The 16,595-nt window shown below is 41.6% G+C and overlaps 2 protein-coding genes across 2 annotated transcripts in view; one reads left to right on the forward strand and one right to left on the reverse strand.

Moving 5' to 3' along the window:
• Positions 1-16,595, reverse strand: part of bop1 (BOP1 ribosomal biogenesis factor) — a 164,773-nt gene that overhangs the window by 77,907 nt on the left and 70,271 nt on the right. The gene's annotated exons all lie outside the window — the stretch shown is intronic.
• Positions 1,047-15,265, forward strand: scxa (scleraxis bHLH transcription factor a). The gene is made up of 2 exons (XM_060825670.1): positions 1,047-1,798; positions 14,880-15,265. Exons 1-2 carry the CDS (start codon positions 1,307-1,309, stop codon positions 14,916-14,918), a joined length of 531 nt encoding a protein of 176 aa, XP_060681653.1. The 5' UTR covers positions 1,047-1,306; the 3' UTR covers positions 14,919-15,265.

The raw sequence follows: 16,595 nt of genomic DNA on the forward strand, positions 1-16,595 counted from the left end.
AATATTCTCAACTGAGAAGCAATTGATTTTTAAAAAATAACATTATTCTGAACCTGTAACTTCCACATACCCAAACTAATAGGACTGACAGAAGCATCATGTCAGTCACATTAGAGATATTTAATCAAGAATCAGATTCTCTGGTAAGAATTTTTAATTCCATTTTTACAATTAATTTAAAAAATATACTTTAATAAAATTTGAGAGTTTGTACGTGTGCATATGGAAATAGCATCACATTGGGAATTTATTGGAAAATGATTGAAAAACTCACCAAATGACATCAGAGTCATTTAGTGATATATGGGTTGACGGGACTTGTATTCAACCTATTCAGTACTTCAATTCAACTGCTGCATGCCATGAACAGGACATGGCAAAGACGAGATTAATTTAGGGTTAGTGCAACAAAGATCTTAAAGGATACAGCGAGAGCAGCAAAGTGAGATTAGACTGCTGGGATATTAAAGGCTGCAGTTAGTGAGGTGGGGGAAGTGGGTACAAGGTGAGATATTGAAGGGTAGAGAGAGTGAAATGAGATGGGTGGGATATTAAAAGTATGCGGAAAGGAAGCAGAAAAGCTGCAATAAGATGGATCTATTATAGAAATTTGAGAGCTGGAAAATTCTGATTAGATTAGACAAGACAGCTCATGGAAAAGAAAACAAGTCAGCAAGCCCGATATATGCTGTAAAATTCTATGATTAAATCTTCATGTTTAAAGTACTAGCCAATTTTTAAAAAAACACGGGGTGGCGGGGGGATGGTGGGAGAGATGGGAAGAAGAGAATAATTAATTTGAAGCAAATTTGTAGACTGTGATGTGGATGGGAGACGCAATTTTATCACATCCCCAACTGAGTCAGTGATTACAAATGCACGTGAAACGCCAGAGGGCTGAGGGAAGCCCTGGGAAAGGGTTAAAATAAAAGAAGTATTTCAGAGGATCTCCCTAGAACGCCCTCTGACTGGGTCCCGCCTCCTGCTTATAAAAACCTGATCTCAGCGAAGCCTGAAACAGTTAGAGGCAGAGAAAGATACAGCAATATATATTGAGAGAGAAAAGGGATAGGTAAGAGGTAGAGTGTGGAAGGACAGAACAAAGTGAAAACCAGGGAATCAGACGAGCAGGAAAATTACTTTGTTGGCAAAGGGAGTAAGGTGAGAACCTGAAAGTTACTTCAGTATGAATTGCTAAAATTTATTTTGTTAGATCCTGTCCTGAGTTTTGAGGAAAAAAGAATAAATTAAAAGGAAAGACGCAAAAGGTGACGGACTGGGTGAATTAATCCCCACCTGCACAGAAATGTCCTTTGCCATGTTAAGATCAGTCCCCAGTCGCTGCCTCTACCCAGAGATCAGCATGCTGTCGGAAGGTGACGAGGAGCTGGACAGCGAGAGCTCGGGTTCAGAGACATCTTTCAGCCTGGGACCTTATGGTGGAGGTGCAGGAAAGAGGAAGAGGAAAGCCAGGGTAACGGGAGTCATTAGACAGAGACAAGCCGCAAATGCCAGAGAAAGAGACAGGACCAACAGCGTCAACACGGCCTTCACAGCACTTAGGACCCTCATCCCCACCGAGCCCGCAGATAGGAAACTGTCCAAAATAGAGACCCTGCGGTTGGCTTCCAGTTACATCTCACATCTGGATAACGTGTTGCTGCTGGGAGAGGCTGGTGATGGACAACCCTGTCACACAAGTGCATCCAGCTACTATCCTGGCACCAGGGTCACCGAGACAGAGAGCAACCAACCCAAACAGATCTGCACCTTCTGTCTGAGCAACCAGAGGAGAATGGTAGGTACAAAACTTTCCTAGCAATCATGGATTATTGAAAACTGTCTACTCTGGTCCTAGCCTGCAGTCAGGCACCTCTCATTTGGGTCAGATTGGCCACAGACAACATATGAGACAACCTTTGACACTTGACCAATCAGCACTCTATCTGGTTTTCCACTCACTCTCTGAGGAGGTTACGCTAGTATATAAGGCATCTCCAACTAAAAACATCACCTCTCACCCAAGATTCTAAATTATGCAACTAGTTTATCATTATCTTACCACAAGTAATTTAAATCTCATCTTCCTACTTCCTAAACATCCCCCTTCCCACTTTTCTTAAACAGTAATAACTGACTCAAACAGTACACAATGAACATAGTTGGCAGGCTCATAAAATCGTCCATTTCAAATCAACTGTTAATGGCTTCAGTTCTTCTTCCACAGTTCTCCACTACAGTTTAGCGCAGAACAGAGTTACACAAAAATTAAATGTGTTCAATTCGTTGTGCATATTGCAATTTACGGTCACATATGCAGTTGAGCCAAGCAATTTATAATGTGAAGCATGGGTGATTTACTCTAAGTAAATCCAGGGCAGGTGTTAACATTTACTCTTTTCAACCAACCTGCCTGCTCACCGTTAAAAGAGGCCCAAACTTAGTAGGTAAAAGGACCATTTTGTCAAGGAAAAGTTATTTTAAAATCTCCTGTGAGGACATCAAATGACATCATATTTTAACACTGTTTCCCTCAAAAACATGTCAATCTTGTCTTCAACTTGTTTGAAACAAATATCAAAACCTTACAGCAATTGCTCACAGTTGAGAAAGACATGTATTTATATTTGGAGCGCACTCCAAACCACGGGAAAAATCTGAGATAAACAATATTACCAATGCCACCATAGATCACGTGAGCATACATTATACACAGCGCAAACACACCACATCAGCAAACTCATTCACCCATCCTCTCACAGATCACAACAATCGCCATCTTAAATCCAGCAAGGCAAAATATCCTCACGGTAGTCAGTGCTGTGCTCTCACAAAAGCTATTTTTTTGTATGAAGGACTGAACCCAGGGTCAATTCGACTTGTAGCAGTGGTTCTGGGACCCCAAAGTATACACAGAGAAGAAAGGGAGTGTCGTCCTAGTAAAATCTAACATTCAAATGTAGGTGAACTGGTCAATTACCTTAATGCTTATGTGATCTTGATATGCATTATTTGGTTGGTGCATTGGTCCACAAAACAAAAGCAACTGGATGTCTAAACTAATTAATTGGCTGCGAAATGCTTTCTTTGAAGGCGATGTGCTGCACAGAGGACATGAAAGGCACTATAGAATACATTGCACTCTCACAAATTCAATTTCATAATAAATTTCAAAATAATTAAGTTACAGATATGTCCTTGCCATTAAATGCTATTTCAACCAGATAGGGACCAGAATTTCATCATAAAGGGGAATTTTAATGCCACCCTTTCCAGTAGGGATAAAACAGCGGGCAAAGGAATGTGAAAGTGGATTTGTCAGAATTATTCTCCAAACAGAGCAAACTTCTCTGTAGTGCTGACTGGGGTTTCTTTAATGAGTTAGCTGTAAATATCCACCTAGTCTCTCTCACCATTGCCACATTCAGAAGCAATCTTTGAGATATAGGTAGTTCAACGATGAAACACAAGATAAGTGATTTGCTGCAAGCTCACATATACAAGCATCTCCATCAATACATTAAAAAGGCTTTCAATCTCTCTCTCTCCCCCCTGAAAAACAGATTCAAGAATGACTTTCCAAGGAGACTGGATAAATATTTGAGACGTTGCAGGGCTATGGGGAAAAGACTAGGGAGTGGAACGAGTTGAACTATTCTTTCCAAGTTTCAGCACATGTATGATGGGTTGAATGGCTTTTTTCTGTTTGAATAAATTCATGAATCACTTGTGATTCTCGACAGTGCTCATCGCTATCCTCTTGGGATGGTGCAGTAAAAACACTGGCGGGACATGAATACATGCACACTTCCCAGTCTCTCCCACTCAAATCCCAGAAACACTAGAGATTGAAGCAATTCACAGTTTCGCAAAAGATCCAACGTTCTGAAAAAAACAGTTAGAGTCGAGATAGAATCAATACACAAACTTATCGGACTTCCCCGTCACAGACCGTACTTTGAGATCTGAATAATGTGGTTTCACACAGTATTTTTAATGTCAAAAAACAACACAGGTAATTCACAGACAGAATCAAACCAAAACAAGACGTAGATTGGTTGATAATGTGGAAGCATGTCTAAAAGAGTGATATTTTTAAATCGGGTCTGAAAAAAAGAGACAGTCAGTCAGTCAGAGAGAGACAGACAGACAGAAAGTGAGACAGAGAGAGAGACAGACAGGGAGACAGATGAGGGGATTGGAGGGCTGAATTAGAGAGACAGATCTGGATAGTTAGTGCTGCAGTCATCAATAGGCGGTTAAGGCAGGATTAAAGCAAGGCAGTCTGAGGATTGGAGGAGTTTAGGTCAGCGCCAGAACTCAAAAAAGTATTCATAAAGATTGCTATTCCCAAACTCGGTTGTGACTGGCAAAAGTACTGTTAGGTCTTGCCGTGGACAAGTAGTAAAAAGTGTATTATCCTATTAAAATGTGATAGGTTAAGGATGGATTTGGATTTTATACAACCTGTTACTATCACTGAACGAAAACCAGCAACAATGCTGCTAATTAACTACAGCAATTAGTGCAATTACTAATTAGTCCACAGAGGACACCGAGTCTCAGCTTTCAGAACTAGTTTATGTTCGAGCAGTCACATCTGACTACACTGGTCAGAAAGCAGTGCAGTATATGAGCAAAGGTGACCGATGAATGTTTACAATCTTACTCTATCATTGAACATGAAGCACGTAATGACGTACCGACAATGTCCGTACCAACAGACTCACCCACTGATTTTGAAATATTACTATGATTGAGTGCAATTAGTAATTGGTGTGCCATTTCCGATGTCAACACCAACCACCACCAACTGTTATTCATTGTCAATTCCTCTTAAAAATTCCCAGTCAAAAAATCTAGTTGTGAAAGTGAGAGGATGCAAATGCCTGAGGAACATTCAATTCAGTCAGTCTCTGTTAGTGCTACAGCAAATAAAAGCCATTTAACCCAACCTCTGTCATCATTCTGAACAGAGACAGCACACCAGACTTTTTCACCATCAAAATAATTTATGCGCCCTAAAGTTTAATTCTGAAGCACCCTTCCCGGACCAGAGCATCCAAGGAGGGCTAACACTCCGGTACAGTGCTGAGGGATCGTAGAACTGTCAGGTGTTGCTGTCTTTCAGATTAAACACAAACTGAAAATGAAGACATAAAAGGATGTCTCATAGTGTTATTTCAAACTAGAGCAGGTGCAGTGGCCAAAATTTAACCCTCAAATCAATATAACAGCAATGGGTTATCCAGCCAACATTAATTTATCAAATAACATAACACTTAACAAATGCCAGGTTTTCTACATTACAACAACGGCAATACATCAGAAGCACTTCCTTGGCTTCAGTGCTCTGAGGCATCAAGTGTCTTAAGAAAGGCTTTAATGCAATATTTAAGGGCTCTTGTGACCACATGGCAGTACCTGTGCCCTAGCTCAAGTCCTACCTGTCCTGGATATATGTCATAACATGGCCAAACGGGTTCATTTAAATCCTACAATGCAATTCTGGTTTTTCAATTCATGGTATATTTCAGTCATATACTCATGCAGAAACCACCCAAACCTTCTCCCGTTTGATTAAAATATAACAGCTAAATACACTCTTAAATACACTTGCAGTGAAAGTGGGCAATACAAAGAGTCATATCCATGCTGTCACTGTCCCTTTTATTCCATTGGCTTCATTTTGTCACTGTGTCAAGTTGTTTATGCTACACTTTATGAAACAAAAAGATCTTTTAGAATTCCAAACACATCACCATTGGCTCTGCTACCTCATCAAAAGGTCAGAAGTCACATGACTCCGGGTTATAGTCCAACAGGTTTATTTGAAATCACAAGCTTTCAGAGCGCTGCTCCTTCATCAGGCAAAGTGACAAAGCAAAGTCACTTCACCTGACGAAGGAGCAGCAGTTTGAAAGCTTACGATTTCAAATAAATGTGTTGGACTCTAACCTGGTGTCATATGACTTCTGAACTTGTCCCCGCTGATTCAACACCAGTATCACCACATCATCAAAAGAACTCAAATCAGGACAAGCTCACCTGGGCAGAGAAAAACAAGAGGAGATTTCATAGAAAAGTAGATCAATGTTCAAAAAAAAATTAAGAACAGGGGCAGTAAAGAAAAAGGAGAGTGGGAAGAAACAGAGTTCTTCTTTCAGAGAGTCAGCATAGGCAGAGCTGGCTGAATGAGCTAAGTCACAGTTGTACATTTCTGGACAGCCCAATAACTTCAAATCATCTTTTTGTGGCAAATGTATTGGCTATTCAATACACTCATTACATGCACACTGTATGGAATACAATTCTCAGTAATCTATCATGCAATTTGTATTGTAGCAAGATAGCAATATTTAGTCACCATACTACAGAAAGGATGTGATTGTACTGGAGGGAGTGCAGAGGTGGTTCCCCAGGACGTTGACAGGGATGGAGCAGCTCAGCTACGAAGAGAGGCTGGGTAAGATTTCTTTAGAACGGAGAAGACTGAAAGGGGATTTGATTGATTTTAAGGGATTATAAGGGTATGAACAAGGTGGATAGGAAGCAGCTGTTCCCTTCATTGAAGGGTCAATACGAGGGGACAATTTTAAAAAGGTTAAAGGCAGGAGGTTGAGAGGGGATTTGAGGGAATGAATTTCACCCAGAAGGTGGTGGGAATCTGAAATGCACTACCTGGGAAGATAATTAAGGTGGGAAACCTAATAACCTTTAAAAAGTACTTGAATAACATGTAATAACACTCAAAGCTATGGGCCAAGTTGTGGAAAGTGGGACGAGTGTAGTTTTGGAGTAGCTTGTTGGTGCAGACATGATGGGCCAAAAGACCTCTTCTGTACTGTACGATTCCATTTATGTATTGACCTGGTCAAGATCGCAGTGTACCTCTTCACCACCTTCAGCCACATCCTCCCCTAGTCTCTCCCATCCACATCTCTGTGCTGCATCATTGAATAATACCAAGAAAGTCCAGAAACACACATCCAAAAAAATTCAAGCTCCTAACTATTTGAAAAATGACTAAAGACGCCTTGACTAATGCCACCTCCAACTTCAAGTAATCAACATTACAAACTTCCATCTCACATGGGCCCATGAGGTGATGTGATTAAACGATGAGATCAGCTGCTTTTTGTAATACGCTTGCCAGGACATTGTTTACTATTCAGAACAGAAAAAGAAAATGGCTGGACTCCGGCAAAGGATATACCTGCTTGTTTAAAACACACTCACTCTGCTCTGCTGCATGAACCCCTCTCCCCTCACCGCCCCCCCCCAAACCTAGCCCACCCCAGTTCAGCACCAGGTAGAGATACAGTAACACATTTAAAACAGGAGTGATAATTGGCACATTAAAATAACACTGTTCTTTCTGATGAGCTGTCTACAAAGAACAAAGAAAATTTAAAGCCCAGGAACAGGCCCTTCAGCCCTCCAAGCTTGAGCCAATCCAAATGTACTGTCTAAAACTGTCAGTCAATTCCTCAGCATCTGTATTCCTCTACTCCCCACCTACTCATGCATTTATCCAGACGCACCTTAAATGAATTTACCATGCCTGCCTCTACCACCTCTGCTGGCAACGCGTTCCAAATGCCCACCACCCTCTGCATGAAGTACTTGCCGCGTGTATTCTCCTTAAACTTTCCATCTCTCACCTTGAAAGCATGACTTCTCGTTATTGAAACGTCCATTCAAAAGCTATAATAATGCAGAGATGTGTGAAGATGCAGGAATTTCTCCAATTACTGATACCCCTCAAAAGACCTGCAATAGATCCTCAGACATGGCTTTCCTGAAGAAACCTGAAACCTGTCATGCTGACCTGTTTCAGTTTTACATTCTTCACATTTGAAAGTTACAGTGGTGTTAAGCCAGGTAAAGGAGTATCCAAAACATTGTTCACATCTAAGCTCCGCTCTTGCTATACTAGGAACAGGGACAGCAGTGACAAACATCCAAAGGGGATCTATTTCATGTGTGACAAATAGTAAAATGAGAAATGCAACTTGCTGAGTGACATTTTGGGTGCTTCTACTGATTTAAATGCATTTCTCCTGCACTCCCTCAACATTCACCATGTTCTCCTCTTTGAAGCAAGGTGTAATGGTGTTACTGTCCTATTAATCAAATGGGTACACATCCAAAGCTCAAAACAGCAGGTGGACAATTTGAATTTTCTCCTAAAAGTGTAGAAATGGAAATCTGGTTTCAGTAACAGTGAACATGAGTAACAATCCAACCAGTTCACCAAGAGCTTTTTTTTCAGAAGGGAACGTAGAATATCAGAGCAGAAGAATTTCTATCTTGGTATTTGCTCTACCTTTCATTATGATCAGAGAGGATCATTTAACTCAGGACCTGTTCCTGATTTCTCCCCATACCTTTTGATCACTTTAACCCCAAAAACTATATCTAGATTCTTCTTGAAAACATTCAATGTTTTAACCTCAATCATTTTTTGAGGCAGAGAATTCCACAGACTCACCATTCTCTGGGTGAAGAAATTTCTCATCTCAGTCCTAAATGGACTACTCCCTTTCCTTAAACCGTGAACCCTTGTTCTGGACTCCCTGATCATCAGGAAAACACTTCCTGTTTTTACACTGTCTAGTGCTGATTCAATTTGACAGGTTCCTATAAAACATCCCCTCATTCTTATAAACTCCAGTGAATATAATCCCAACCAACTCAGTTTCTCTTCATACATCAGTCCTGTCATTCCAGGAGAAAGTGAGGACTGCAGATGCTGGAGATCAGAGTCAAAAAGTATGGTGCTGGAAAAGCTCAGCAGGTCAGGCTGCATCAAAGGAGCAGGAGAATTGACATTGAGCATAAGTCTTCATCAGGAATGAAGAGCTTATGCTTGAAACGTTGACTCTCCTACTCCTCAGATACTGCCTGACCAGCTGTGTTTTTCCAGCGCCACAGTCTTCAACTTTGTCATCCCATGAACCAGCCTGGTAAACCAATCAACATTAGCCAGGCTGAGTCAATAGGTGGTCCTTGACTAAGGCTGGCTTGGTCTTGACTCAAAACAGAACACTAAAAATGCTTAACAGGTCAGGGAGTCTCCTTGCAGAGAGAAAAAGAACTTATGTTTCAGCTCAGTGATCCTTCATTCTGATCCTCCACTCTCTGGAGAGTCAATGATTATATTCTCTGCTCAGTGCGGAGAGAGAAACAAGTTAATAAATTACAGTGAAGTGCCATGTGCAACCAAAAGCTCATTTCAGACAAACACAAACTGAGCACATCCTTAACACACAAACAAATACAGGTTGCTGGAGAAGCTCAGCAGATCTGGCAGCATCTGTGGAGATGGAAACAGTTAACACAGAGTCCAACATGACTCTTCTGGTTCTGAAGAAATCAAAACAGACTTAAATTGTTAACTGTCCCTCTCTCCACAGATATTGCCAGACCTGTTGAGTTTCTCCAGTATCGTCTGTGTTTATTTCAGACTTCCAAAATCCAGTAGCATTTTTCATTTGACACGTTTAGCATTGCCTATATTCTCAAATAAAAAGTGAGATGCAAGAAAAGTCTTCTTAAAGTTGTCTACCCTGCATCTGGGATGAGCTGAAAACTTCCCTCTACAGTCCCCTTCCACCTGCATGCTGTAATACTCAACTCATTTCCCTGATCCATGCCACATCCCCATCTCACTACAGAAACACTACCAGCAGCATCAACATACCCTACCCGAGTAACAGGATTAAAAACTTGAAACAATTAAAATAATACTTTAGCCCAAGGAATTACAGGCAGAATATCTCTTGAACAAGTAGGTAAACTTAGTATAACTACCCCGACACTGCAACTCTCCCCTGCCCCTGAATTGTTACGAACCTCTATAAAACTCAGACACAAGATAAAGCTAGCATATGGTCAAGTGGAACAGACAGGAAAATCAAGGCAGAATTTTGTTTTTTCAGATACTTATAATAAATGCCTTGAATTTTAAACAGAAGCTTTATGTACAGTTACCAGGCAGGCTGCCAGTGATGAGAGATGGACACAAGGTGTTATTCTGCAGTGAAGTTCCTTGGTGCGAGGAAACGGAGGAGTAGGTTACGCTCATTGTGTCATTCAGTAAAGGGGCTCAGGCAATTCCCTTCATCACCCACTCTCCACCTCCACAGCAATAGTATGCTCAGTTTTGAGGCCAGTCCCTCTGGAGCAGTGCGAGACAGACTCCAGCACTGAAATGAGTCTGAGGACTGGTATAAACAGTCCCTTGGTCGTACAGAACTGAACTCTTGCTGAAAAGAGACACACATTGCCAAAGCTTTTCATCTTGGACTCATTAGGACAAAGCAAAAATGTCAAATTTCAAACAACTACACCAATTTCTATGAGAGAAAAAGATGCTGATTGGTGGCAAGTTAAATCTGACTGGCCAAGATGTTGCCATGGAAAAGGTAGCAAGGTCACTCAAAAATGCACAACAAGAACTGGCTCAAAGGTAGAAGACAGAGGGCGGTGGTGGAGGGTTGCTTTTCAGACTGGAAGCCTGTGACCAGTGGAGTGCCACAGGGATCGGTGCTGGGTCCGCTACTTTTTGTCATTTTCATAAATGATTTGGATATGAGCATAAGAGGTACAGTTAGTAAGTTTGCAGATGACACCAAAATTGGAGGTGTAGTGGACAGCGAAGAGAGTTACCTCAGATTACAACAGGATCTTGACCAGATGGGCCAATGGGCTGAGGAGTGGCAGACGGAGTTTAATTCAGATAAATGCGAGGTGCTGCATTTTGGGAAAGCAAATCTTAGCAGGACTTATACACTCAATGGTAAGGTCCTAGAGAGAGTGTTGCTGAACAAAGACCTTGGGAGTGCAGGTTCATAGCTCCTTGAAAGTGAAGTCGCAGGTAGATAGGATAGTGAAGGCAGCTTTTGGTATGCTTTCCTTTATTGGTCAGAGTACTGAGTACAGGAGTTCGGAGGTCTTGTTGCAGCTGTGCAGGACATTGGTTAGGCCGCTGTTGGAATATTGCGTGCAATTCTCGTCTCCTTCCTATCGGAAAGATGTTGTGAAACTTGAAAAGGGTTCAGAAAAGATTTACAAGAATGTTGCCAGGGTTGGAGGATTTGAGCTATAAGGAAGGCTGAACAGGTTAGGGCTGTTTTCCCTGGAGTGTCGGAGGCTGAGGGGTGGCCTTATAGAGGTTTACAAAATTATGAGGGGCATGAATTGGATAAATAGACAAAGTCTTTTCCCTGGGGTGGGGGAGTCCAGAACTAGAGGGCATAGCTTTAGGGTGAGAGGGGAAAGATATAAAAGAGACCTAAGGGGCAACTTTTTCACAGAGGGTGGCAGGTGTATGGAATGAGCTGCCAGAGGATGTGGTGGAGGTTGGTACAATTGCAACATTTAAGAGGCATTTGGATGGATATATGAATAGGAAGGGTTTGGAGGGATATGGGCCAAACGCTGGCAGGTGGGACTAGATCGGGTTGGGATATCTGGTCGGCATGGACGGGCTGGACCGAAGGGTCTGTTTCCGTGCTGTACATCTCTATGACTCTATGACTTGAACCTATTCCATTCATTTTGCACCCATGCCTTTTATTTTAAAATGTAGCACAAATACTCCTGATGGTTTGAAATCTGACATTTATGCATTTGTCCCAAAGAGTGAAAGATGAAAAGCTTATCAATGTGTGGATCTTTTCCTTATCCATTTTGACACACAAATGTTTATACCTGGCATATTGAGGATGCTGGTTTGGCAGTATTTATTGAGTACTCGAGTCATGGAGTCATAGAGTCACACATCACAGAAACAACATGCCCACACTGACTATATTTTCAAACCAAACTGGTCCTACTCGCCTGTGCTTTGCCCATAACCCTCCAACACTTTTCTATTCAAGAACTTACCCAAATGCCTTTTAAATGTTGTAACTGTACCTGCATCCAGCACTTCCTCTGGCAATTCATTCCACCCACAAACCATTCTCTGTGTAAAAAGAGTTGCCTTTCATGTCCTTTTTAAAACTTTCTCCTCCCTTCTCTTAGGGGAAAAGACTCTAGTCATTCACCTTATCTATGGCCCTAATGATTTTATAAACCTCAATAAGATCATCCTGCAACCTCCTACGCTCCAGTGAAAAGTTGTTTTGAAAGCCTTATGAATCAAGACAGTAGTGTGGGACTGAAATAGGTCAGAGGTGGCAGATGTTGGTGTACCACCTGGATTTCAAAAGATAGTCTTTGCAGCTTTCTGTAGTCTAGTGTCAGATCATAACTGATGAAATCAATTAAATCAATTTCATAACTTGCTCAGTGGGATAACCACTGTAAACCTCTGGGCACGGGTGAAAAGGTATATACATGAATGAACCAGATATTCGTGATGACTGACCATTAATTCCCTGCCCCTCACCCTCCATTGGTTCACCTCATTTGGTAGCATGTTTCCTTCGTATCAAAATATTTGGATTCAATTTCCAATCTGGAGCATAATTCAAGCCAACATTCCCAGTGCTGCAATGAGGCAGTGGCTTTTAGTTGAGTTAGCATATTGAAGTTCCATTTCTCTGAGGGGGTACATGTCAAAAATACTGCATCAACATTTTTGGGGACTCTTTTGCTGCATTGGTCAAATGTGTGTCTCCTCAACCAACATGTCCACAAATAAATGCATGAACCTTTAAGCACACTGCTGATCTGGGAAATTAAATACAATTGTCACATTTAACTACACAACAGCACTCACTATATATCCAAAGTAATTCACTGCCCAGTTATTGTGGTGCAATAAACAATTACCTGCTATGCATTAAGTTCCTACTTTCATTACCCTGGATTGTATCACTGAAGGGTTATTTGGAAGCAGATGAACAAAGCCATCCTGTACAGTTACTGCACTTTGAAATGGGGGGAAAAAAGAAATCTGCTCCTGACGGAGAGGTACTTATATCGCTACCAGGAGCTCCCTAGTACATTGCTTTGAACAACAGGGAAGATTAATGACTGGAAGCTGAAGAGGCCTGTTTAAAAAAAAAGGGCAGTGTCAGTTATAGCAGCTATACGCAACTTCTGAGTGGGTGCCACACAATTGGGTTTTAAATTAGAGTCTGCTGAAAAGTCTTTTCAGCACTTTTAAGTTACTTCACAGGATTTAAGTGCTGCTGGCTGGGCCAGCATTTATTGCCCCTGTCCTTTGAGAAAGTGGTGAGCTGTTGACCGATGCACTGCAGCCCATGTGGTGCAGATTCATCTATTAACACAAGGTGGATTTCGGAGGTCAAAACCACTGAACTCCTTGTTTACACCTCATGAACTCCAGTGGTTCAAGAAGGCACCTCACCATCTTCAAGAGCAATTAAGGGATAGGCAATAAATGCTGACCTAATGATGAGAATAACTAAATTAAATTCTCTGCCAATAGTAACTTTTAAAAAATTCTTTGGCTGGTCAACCCAACAGTGAGAGGAGGAGCAGTCCCAGGGATCCCTTTAGTTTCCCTCCTGTGGCAAAGCCCAAGATCTCAGCTTCCACATATAACACTGGTGTGCACAGCAGGCCCGGGATCAGAAGGCCAACGTGTATAGCAATACATTGTATCAGGAACTGATGCTTGGTGGAAGGGGAGAGAGATCGGAAGATCAAGCTCAGTCAGATCAAACTGGGAATTGGGAAACAGTCAACTGGGAGTTTCAGGCTTAGCACAAAAGAAAAACCCCTCAGTAAAGGCTAGGGTGAGGAATGAAATCAGAGGCTCTTGTTTTAAATGAAGTTCTCCTGAGTCCCAGCACAAGCAAAATAAATGTTTCCAGCTCCATTCTTCTGGGCAGCCACAAATCAAACTAACGCATCACACATGTCTGAAAGCTGACGAGGTGCGATAGGAGTTTTCACTGTGTGGTTTTTCCAGCCTCAGCTTCCTGAGCTGTCAAAACTCTCAATCACAGTGCAGGCGATGGGGAGAATTTGAAAAACATTAAAAACTGAACCGAAGAGCAAGTGGGTTTTTCTGGGGAGGGGACATGGTGAAACGAGAGAGTGAAGGAGCTACAGAAATTGGTCTGCAATGGAGCTCGTGCCTCGATTCAAGGCATGACAGCACTTGGCTCTGCAGTCACTACACAAACCTAATAGTGTTAACACTGCTTGCATGGAGACAGCATTGCTCCACCAGGGCATGACAAGGCATATGGGCCAGGAGCAGGCAAGTGAACTACTTGAGTTTGGCATGGATGAGCTGGACTGAAGGGCCTCTGACTGCTATAATTGGATTTAAATTTCCAATTTAATAATTACAGGGTTATGTTATACATACATAGGTATACACCGGCATGCACACACATGCATGCACATACAATCAAGAGCTCAGCAGTGGTCTCTTTAATCACAGAGACAGATCCTACCAGTTTCACTATTTAAAAAGAGCAAGTAGACAAGTGATACTGCCAACGAAGCTTTAGATGGTCAAATGGGGTCAAAAGATGTGGGGAACAAGTGGATGTTGGATGTTTAGCTGTGATCACAGTGAATGGTGCAGCAGGCTCAAAGAGCTGAATTGCCTACTCTTACTTAATGTGGCCAATGTAAATCAAAGTTAGACAGGTGCCAGCCACATAAACAGGAGGCTTTAAAGAGGAGCTTCAAAACCCGGGAACAGGTTAGAGCTCAAGTGACTTGAAGCTTTTTCATCAACTCAGTTGTGTTAATAAAGCAGGGCAAACAGTGCAATAAATCCAGGAGTCACATGTGCACCTAAATGTGAACAAATTCAAATCCATGAGTTCTGAAGACTCATTGAACTGAAAGCGTTAATTCTTTCTTTCTCCATAAATGCTGCCAGATTTGCTGAGTTTCCCCAGCACTTTGTTTTCAATTTATTTCTTTTCTTCCTGCAGAACAAAGACCGAGACAGAAAGAGCACAATTCGAAGTTAACCAACATAACAATTACGTGACCCACAAACTTTGCAAGCTAGCGGCAGACTAGGAGGAGCAGTACTCGAGAGTACAGCCGCTAGAAGGGATAGAACATAAACAAGGAGCATGTTGAGGACGATTGTACGAGTCTACAACAAGGCAATACCTTGACACCTGGACCTTCCTAGACTCAAGAGTTTTCAAGAAAATTAGCGGAGACCAAGCAAAACCTCCAGGGATGGGGCTAGGGTTCCCAATCTGCTCCTTAGTTAAAAAACAGATGCCAGCACACATCCACGCTAACGCAGCTGAACTGCTGGTACCAAGGATGAAATTCAAAATCAATATGTGACAAAACTACTATAAGTGGCTTCAAGAACTGCAAAGGAACTTTCAGTACATGATTAACTTCTTCATCCCATGCCGGTTTGTCATGTAATAAGTATGTAATATAAAATGGCAATTTTGTACATAAAATAAAAATCTCAACACCCAAGCTCAGTTTCCTGTGTGTATTTGGGGCATAACTTTGATTCTGGTACTGCCAAAGACCCCAAGAAGTCACGAGTTCAAATCTTAATAAGTCTGCAGTACTAATAAAAAATAAAGTTGTTCCCTCTCTCCCTCTTCACCGGTCTCAGTGATGTCACAGCCCATGAATCAGAGGGGTCCTCACCCTCTATGAAGTGGGAATTTCCAGAGGCAGCTTCCACCCTCCCCTAATTTCTTCAGCACTGATAGAATTCTTTACATACTGGCAATGTTACGATAATTCAGTCTTCTTGAAAATTAAATTTATTACATATTATGAAAAAGGCAGAGGCCATTGCATCCAATGAGTCTATGCTGGCTCCCATCACTCCTACTTAATTCCCGTAACACTGCAAGTCAACTTCCTTCAAGTCCTCTTGTAAATTCTTCATTGATCATTTCCACTGCTTCCAATCGTGGGGAGGAGTTCCAGGTCATTACCACTCACTGTCAAAAAACATTCTTCCTCATTTTTCACTTACATCTCTTGGCCAAAACATTAAATCACTGGACCCTGCACCTGTGTCATCAGCTAAAAGGAAAAGCTTTCCATCTCAATCACGTACACACTAAATCAAGTCTCTCTCCTCAATCTCACTTGCTCCAATCAGAATGACACAGGCTTCTCCAACCTAATCTTGTGACTAAAATCCCTTCTCCCTAGCACCACTCTGGTCAATCTCATCGGCACCCTCACATCCTTCCGATTCTGTGGTGACAACAAGAGAACACAGTACTCTCATTGGGACCTAATCTCGAATTGGGCACCTTATAGAATTAGAATTAACTTTATGACATGTACTCACATGAGTACAGTGAAAACATTAGAATTTGCCACTTATGACACCATCTAAGGTAGGAAGGTACCTAAATACAGATTCTTAGAAATGATTAAGAAAAATGCAAGATCATAGGAATAAAATGAAAGGAATAAAAAGTTCAGAATTAGAGTCCTTCCACCCCTGTCCACACTAGCACCTGGCCTCCAGTATAGAAAAAAAATTACATAAATAGAGTTCACCTTCTGCATTAGGGATGTATAAATATAAATGCGCTTTTGCAAAGTTTAGCATAATGTCCGTGTTTTTGTTCTCAATCATTTCTGCTAATTACTCCTTCAATTCTTCCTGCCACCTTCCAAGAATAGTTCACATCACCCTCCCC

This window comes from Hemiscyllium ocellatum, chromosome 5 (assembly GCF_020745735.1).
Source record: "Hemiscyllium ocellatum isolate sHemOce1 chromosome 5, sHemOce1.pat.X.cur, whole genome shotgun sequence".
In the NCBI taxonomy this organism is placed as follows: Eukaryota; Metazoa; Chordata; class Chondrichthyes; order Orectolobiformes; family Hemiscylliidae; genus Hemiscyllium; species Hemiscyllium ocellatum.

Bases quoted from the DNA above. Each gene is read 5' to 3' on its own strand.
- scxa (XM_060825670.1), top strand. From the start codon at position 1,307: ATGTCCTTTGCCATGTTAAGATCAGTCCCCAGTCGCTGCCTCTACCCA. The intron at 1,799-14,879 runs GTAGGTACAAAA...TTCTTCCTGCAG, and splicing joins TGAGCAACCAGAGGAGAATG to AACAAAGACCGAGACAGAAA.